Genomic DNA, 7,500 nt, shown 5'->3' with positions numbered 1-7,500 from the left:
TAGTTAAACTGGAATTGTTGTGTCTGGTGTCATACCAGTGTTAACTATCATCGCTCGGAACGCAAAATGATAAAAATGTCATCCCATGCCATTTTAGACGCTGTGCGTTTCGGCCAGCGGCAGGAAATTGGCGAAAAAGAAAAAAAATTACACGAGCCAGTGTAACGAAAGTTACAAATTGCCACTAAGGCTGGTTTTGATACATCGAGCACGAAGTGTATTTCCCCGTGGAATTTTAATGGTAATAAAGACCCTGTGTAAAAATTGCACCGACATTTGGGTAAAAATAATTGTACAAACTCATTCGAAAAATTTCCCCCTCATTGAGACTCAGAGGCAAGATATGTGCAAGTTTCGATTTACTTTTTGGACCTTACCTGGAGCGCTTGCTTGACAAGAACTGGAACTCCTCGGGAGGATCAATGAACTGAGGATGGACAGACTTTAGCATGTTGTGCTTGATATTTTGGCTTGGCTTGTTATTCACCACAGGTTTAGCACTCTGACCAACCGTCGCCTTATTTGGTACAGCATTACCAACTGGATTCACAGGCATCCCACTCTCTGTCTTGATGGGTGGTAGGGCAGGGGCAGGGGCAGGGGCAGGGGCAGGGGCAGGGACAGGGACAGGGACAGGGACAGGGACAGGGGCAGGGGCAGGGGCAGGGGCAGGGGGCTTGGGGAGGAGGTAAGGCTTGTTTGTAGCACTTTGTACAGAGTAATTTGGAATGTTGTTAACCCCTCGCTCTAAATGAAGCTGTCCGTTGATATACGACGTCACCGAGTGCTGAGCGTATGGCATTATCTTAGTTGAACCTGGGCCCATGGCTGGACTGACGTCACAGTATGCTGGGTACGACCGCTGCTTAGGTGGTTCCGTGGACGTATGCATTGTTTGTTCGTGGTGAGTGAGACTCGCTAAGGTGAAATAAACGAAACAAAATAGAAACAATGAGTGCTTTCCTTTATACCTGACCATCATGTCGGAGACTAGTGGAACTAACCATCAAAAGTCAATTTCCAACCGGACCGAAGCGTTCCATTGACGTTAAGGAGCAAGGGTGGCACAGTCGGTTAGTGCGCGGCCTTGGTGCATAAGGTCTTGAGTTCGATCCCCGGATCTCACATCCTTGTTTCGACTTCTTTCCTTTAAGTGTAGCCTAAGTAGCTTTAAATACTCTTAAAACGGAGCACTGATGGAAAAGAGGGGGGTAAAATGAGCGCACCGTCGGGCTTCCTGGGAGAATTCTCTCTAGAGAGTAAAGGAACTTCCGACGTTAAATAAGGTGTACCTGTACCTTCGACCGAAATTTTGGTTACATCACAGTGAGGTGGGACTGGAAACGATAACGTTTCGGTCTGACCCCACCCACCGACCAAATATTCCGGTCGGCCCGTACCGAAACGGACCTTTTCATTTGACTTCTGCCCGAAATTCCGGAAATTTCGGCTTAATGGAAAGCACCTTTGCACCAAATACGCGAATACTCTAATTTCCTATGGAACAACCCAATTCACGGCGTTTTTCACCGGTGTAGCAAGAGTACGAAGCTTGCTTAGCTGTGTAAAAAGTACTGTTTGAAAGCATTATTTGCTATGGCAGGAATTTGGAGAACAAACATCCCTATCTCCTTCTCCCCTCCCATGCCAGATTTCTCTCGACCAACGCCTTTTCATCTTAGTTCCCGAGGAGGTTACAGGCGAACTTATACAACGCAGGTTGCGAGGATTTCAATGAAAACACGGAAGAAAGAAATAGGAAAAACCGTACTCTAAGCAACCAAAAACATGAGCTACGTTAACAGTTTCCTCAAGTGGCAAATTCTTAATAGAAACAACTACAGCAACCAACCTTGATTATGGAGAATTTTTCCACAGTAGTTGCACTCAAAGCCTTTTTTCCCCAAAGGGGAAGTTGCACTAAGTCTCTTAGGAGATGGTCCTGGAGGCAGAAACACAAAGGGACAAATGTTAAGCATTTTGTTACACGGCTGGTGCCAATTGCCTCCGATTGGATAAGTGCGAGAGCATTGTTCAACCATAATGCCCACAAGCAGATATAAAAAAACAACACTTAAGTTCATGTCAGTGAGGTCCGATGCTTGCAAAGGTGGACGAAATTAACCGTACCAACTGTATGGATACGCCTTAAAACTAACGAAACTAACGGAATACGAGTTTTGTTCACCTGAGTTATATTCCTTCAAACGATGAATGAACTGATGTCACTTCCGCTTGAATCATCATAATAATGAAGGGGGTAGTTTCTAAAGAAACTGTGGTGCTGTGTCGGTGGGGAAGTAGTATACAAAAATTTGGTTTTATCAACGGAGTTGATAATGTAAATTGGCCACCGTACTGAGATTCTAAAAGCTAGTGGCCAATTTACATTATCAACTCCGATGATAAAACCACATTTTCATATCATAATAAGGCAACGTTCGGTTTTCACGGCAAATCCTCAAACCTTGGCCTCGCCATGACATCGTCAAAACGTCAATGCTTCAGTTTTAGATTTTCCCTCACTCTCTGTGCACGAAATTCTCAGCCAATCATAATTTCAATAGACCCCTTTAGCTTGTATGTTTTGTTTTCCCATTTCAGTTTCTTTCAAATGTCGTCTTATGCACATGTATACGTACGCATAATTTGTAAAAAAAAACAAAAGGAAAATTCCCTTGGGAACAGCACGTGCTCTGAAATGGGACAACAAAACGTACAAGCTGAGGAGATCAATTTTCTCGCATTAAACGTCAACTAAATTTATTTGCATCGTGATTCGTTAATTCTGTTGTCTGTTGCAACTGGGTGAAGAAATTATTCTTTTCATTCTACAACCATTCACCATTCCAACAAAACAATTGGAAACTAAGTATTTTTTTTCTACTTAACTCAAACACTATGCAATCAATGCTTCTCACCCTCGATGCCATTCTGTTGCACCGCTGTTGAACCATCGTGTGGTCTCTTTCTGGCCATCATATGATTACTGGTCTGTTGAGTTATCGGTTGCTTCTGCACAACTGGCTTAGCCGATGGTATAGCCGCATACTTCCAGTCGCTGGCCTTGGGTGGGGTTGGTTGGATTGGCACATAACTCTTCGAGGGAGGTATCATTTTTCTTGAGGGGGAGGTAATCGAATTCCCCGTAGGTGTGGGTGGGGAGGGTAAGGTTGGCGAGTGTTCTTTTGAGATCGGTAACAAAGTTGGTTTCAGTGGTTTGGGTTTTCGTGCTTTTGGTGGATTTGCTTTGATCTTTTCAACTGTTTCATGGATTTTTCGAGGTATCCTCTGCTTTTTGGCTTTGATTATGGCCTCAGCTTTAGGAGTCTCCAGCCGTTTTAAACCTTAAAGCAAGAAAAAGAAAAAGAGCTAAATTAGACTGCACCAGGATAAAAAATAAAAGACAAGAAAGTTCTTAATACGTTACTGGGGGACAATGATTCAAGGATTGACTAATAAAAGTCAATTTCTTGCTATGTTGTACTCTGCTGTATTTACAATAGCTTTCTGATAGTCATGAATAAAGGGTTGGACCTAAGACAAAGTGTTTATAATTAAGTTCCACATACCCAAGTTTGACTGTAAATAAAAGACTGAAATGAAAACTTACGAAATCAATAATCGGTGAAACAAATGTACATCTAAAGTCGTTACATTCATTCCTGGACATAAACTCTGTTTATGAGAGGGCACCCTTCCAAAGGGTTTACACATCACTGGTTTCCTCCCTTAAGCAATGGACAATGACGTCTTTTGCTATATATTTGCATTCAGTGACTTGCAGAGTACATTCCTCTTAAGAAGGCCGCAGAAGGCGGTCGAAAATTTAGTTTTAACGTTTTTAGATCTGTTTTAAACCCCCTTGTTAGAACTTTAAATGTGCATACATTGTGTTCTTATGTCCTGAATGTTAAGCACCCCTCCAGGCACTCTGCAGTGATGTACTTTATTGAAGAGATCCTGACAGAGTCGCCGTGCAAGTCTTGTGAGAGGTGTGGCTTTGATATAAAATGGCGACCTGGGTTTAAGTTTGCGCGGGCTTGGTGGCCTGTAGCCATGCACAGCTGTTAGGTGGCGAGTCAGGTTTGGACGTGAATTGAAGACCTGCAATAAAAAATATATTTGTCACTTGCTTTTGAAATAACAACACCTGCAAGTTTGCTATGACTTGTATTACCAAATGACACTTTCAAGGCAATCAGATGTGAGCTTGAAACAAAAGAGAGAGAGAGGTCAGATTGCCTAAATTATTAGCAGAACAGTCCCTCTAAATCTAACAAAAATAATATACCTTATCACATTGTGAGACAGCACATTTGTACATCTTGTGTGTTCCCATGTGGCTTGACAACCGTTCTGTTGAGAAAAAAGGCAGAAAACCATTTGATCTCCCCCCAAAATTGTGGGAAATGGAAGACTGGGAAATATGCCCCAGAAATTAAGCAAATATTGGTTGGGTTATGACAACAGAATTAATATTTTATTTTATCACTAACCTGCTCTGTTGAACACCTTGCCACAAACTCTGCAAGTATATCTTGGTTCCAGTCCACCATGCCCCTTACCGGACAAACCATCTAAAGTAAATAAAATATCACACAGTGTGAATTGACAAATGAAGTCTGAAGGGGCGTTACAAAATAGTAATCTTTAACAAGATTGATAATACTGGGAGAAGAATGAAAAAACATTAAACTGATGAAAGCAACAAACAGTAATGATAATAACACTGATGATAGTGACAGATGATATAACATTTTTACAACAAAGTGACAGAAGAACATTTCAACAACGTTCAATCTGCTGAAAGGGAAGGGCATGAACACTTAATGAGGAAGAGTATTAATACCTGGTCTTTTTAATCCACCATATTTCTTCCAATAAATCCAGCACAATGTGCAAAGCCAAAACTTGTGCTGCGAATTGGGGAGTCCCCAAGGATACCACTGTTGGGATGAAGTTCCTGCCAAAGTAAAGAATAGAGTTGCAGTGAGCAAATTCTAACAAAATGATTCACTTTTTTAAATGTGGCTAAATGCAATTTTAACCTAGTTAACAACAAAGAGATGCTGGTTTTCCTGTGCATCAGGGTCCATGACGGAGCGGTTTGCTTAGTGGTCAGCGGCCTCAGGCATACATGCACAGGCTCACGTAGGTCATGCGGTCTCAGCGTAGCGGCTATTTGGAACCATGTTGGGAAGAGCGTTGTGCGGCCTTTGCTTTTCTTTTCTTTAAGCCGTTGTTTTCCAGCAGTAGTGCTTTCTTATTTTTCTGCCTCCCTCCCACTACCCCTCCCCCCCTTTTTTTTCTCTTTCCACTGTTATCACAGTGTGACAGGTGCCTGGATGTCCCTGTGTGTGGGGGCTTATGGCTGGGTTGCGGGGATTGCTAGCCATGGGAGCGTTTTACTGTCTAGGGGCTGGCTGATCACAGTGGAGGCCCGTGGACATCCCGGGCACCCACCTTCCACTCAGGTCGATGCAGTTGTAAAGTATAAGTAATGCAGATGAAATTCTGTTCAGACTACCAAAACTATTAAAGTTACCTTTGGTGGTTCCAAATTTAAATCCCCAGCCATTGTAAATTGTTAACTGATAGTCTTTTCTTCCAGCTGGGTTTCCTACTGTTGTTGTATTTACTAGTCTTGATGAGTTCTGATTAAACATTACCCTGTCTTTTACCTTGACTATTTTAATAATTTGAAACGAGTAACAATTTTTTTTGAAGTCAATCCCTTGTTGCTGAATTTGCCTGATGCCTTAATACAAATTACAATACACATACAAAGCAAGATGTTCCTTCTTACAAAGACACATGACATGTCTGACTCTGTTTTATTTTACTCTTAACTTGTGTGGATTGAGGAGGGGGAACAGTGACGACACTCTTTTCCATAAATTTTACATAATTTAACACTCTTCAAATTGTGTTGTGGCAAGCAGTGTGTTAACCAATGCGTGTTTTCACAATGGTAGGTGTCTGCTCATCCAGGAATTTCTTCAGGCCACCTCTTTGCGCATTTTCTGGACCTGACCCTGTTTAAGGTGATTCCCTGGTTTTGCATTGTGCAACCCTACTGCACATAATTTCTTGTGACATTGGCGCACGCAGTAGCACGGGCACATTGATAAAATGGTGGATTGAAGCAAAGCCTAATCTGTCAAGGAATGGCTCTTTTCTCCTGAATGAGTATGGTGACCCCTATTTTTTTTTATTTCATATATTTGCTGAGAACAGTGTCTTCACGGAGTAATGGAGAAATCAGCAAAAATCTATGGCCAGCTTTTTGGCAATTTCACAAAATTGTACAGAAGATGCCATTACAAGTCGAAGAGCCCACAATAAAGTTAAATCGATTTTGGAGTGTTAAGTACTCACAAAGACATTCAAATAAATTTTACCATAGAATGGCACCACGCCCTGCACTATATGATAGATTACATTTTTAAAATCGAGCTAAATTTGTCCAAAATTGGGGGTGCCTGGCAATTGTCAAAGTAGCTCAAATAGCCGTATTTGTCAACGAGCACAGTGGCCCCCCTTTTTAATTAAATTTTTATCACCTCCTTGAAATGTTACAACAGTATGTGAATTTTCATCGGAAATCTATGACAAGTTCTGTTTCTAGGGAATCACCTTAATGGCAACATTGTTTGGCACTTTGCTGGGAAAACTACAGTTGAACAGCACTGGTTGGGAAGACCAGGCAAGTCACAAACAACTTACCATAACAGCTTTCACATGACACCCCTACAAGATTGGTTGTCACACCCGGAGGAGGAGTTAAAATAATTGTTGAAGTTTGTTTTTTTCCTGATTGCATTGTACTGCCACCACTAAAAAAAAAAATAATAAAGGACAACAAAAACTAAGCCTGGATCATACACATATTTGTATCCATAAATACTTCAAAGCTAAAATCACTGACAACTTTGGGAATAAAAGTTATCTTAAATGCCATTATCAACAAAGCATCTAAGACTTACAGGCCTGGTATGTATATCTGTGTTAAATTACATTCTTTAGAAACTGCTTTCAATCGTTTCTGTGAAAACAAAATGTATAAGTACATAAGTATAAAATTCAAACTCCTCAAAAGAAAAAAACAAGAGACTATATCCTTGTTACAAAGACACTCCATATGATCCATATGTATCTGAACTGACAAAAGATGTATTATAAGATTGTAGATCATTGCAGTCATGAGCATTACAAAAGCAACTTAAGCAGCAATAAAAGGAAGGAAATGAGACTTCGGTCAAACTGTACCTGTTGTAGATATCTGTCTGTAGTTTTCCACATATAATAATATTCAACTATACTTGAAAGACTCTTCCAGGGAAGCTAAAATATTCAAAAAGCAATTAAAGAAATGGTTACTTTATTTTGACAACTACTGGTATCCATGTTATTTTGGACTGTAAGTGGCCACGAAAAAATATTTAAATGCAAACGCAGTGAAGAATTAAAAACAAATAAAATGTGAATTTACTTCAA

General features: G+C 40.8%; 1 protein-coding gene across 1 annotated transcript in view; it reads right to left on the bottom strand.

Moving 5' to 3' along the window:
• Positions 1 to 7,500, bottom strand: part of LOC137979317 (metastasis-associated protein MTA3-like) — a 19,371-nt gene that overhangs the window by 1,822 nt on the left and 10,049 nt on the right. The window contains exons 11-20 of the mRNA XM_068826555.1: positions 7,273 to 7,347; positions 6,990 to 7,048; positions 6,730 to 6,839; positions 4,853 to 4,966; positions 4,500 to 4,580; positions 4,295 to 4,359; positions 3,891 to 4,107; positions 2,922 to 3,347; positions 1,853 to 1,942; positions 378 to 918 (exon numbers count right to left, since the gene is read on the bottom strand). Coding sequence (XP_068682656.1) covers positions 378 to 918; positions 1,853 to 1,942; positions 2,922 to 3,347; positions 3,891 to 4,107; positions 4,295 to 4,359; positions 4,500 to 4,580; positions 4,853 to 4,966; positions 6,730 to 6,839; positions 6,990 to 7,048; positions 7,273 to 7,347 — 1,778 coding nt within the window. The remainder of the gene's footprint in view (positions 1 to 377; positions 919 to 1,852; positions 1,943 to 2,921; positions 3,348 to 3,890; positions 4,108 to 4,294; positions 4,360 to 4,499; positions 4,581 to 4,852; positions 4,967 to 6,729; positions 6,840 to 6,989; positions 7,049 to 7,272; positions 7,348 to 7,500) is intronic.

The sequence above is a fragment of the Montipora foliosa genome, chromosome 12, assembly GCF_036669935.1.
Source record: "Montipora foliosa isolate CH-2021 chromosome 12, ASM3666993v2, whole genome shotgun sequence".
Lineage (NCBI taxonomy): Eukaryota > Metazoa > Cnidaria > Anthozoa > Scleractinia > Acroporidae > Montipora > Montipora foliosa.
The sequence above is the reverse complement of the archived record's forward strand: the minus strand, read 5'-3'. Positions and strand labels throughout refer to the sequence as shown.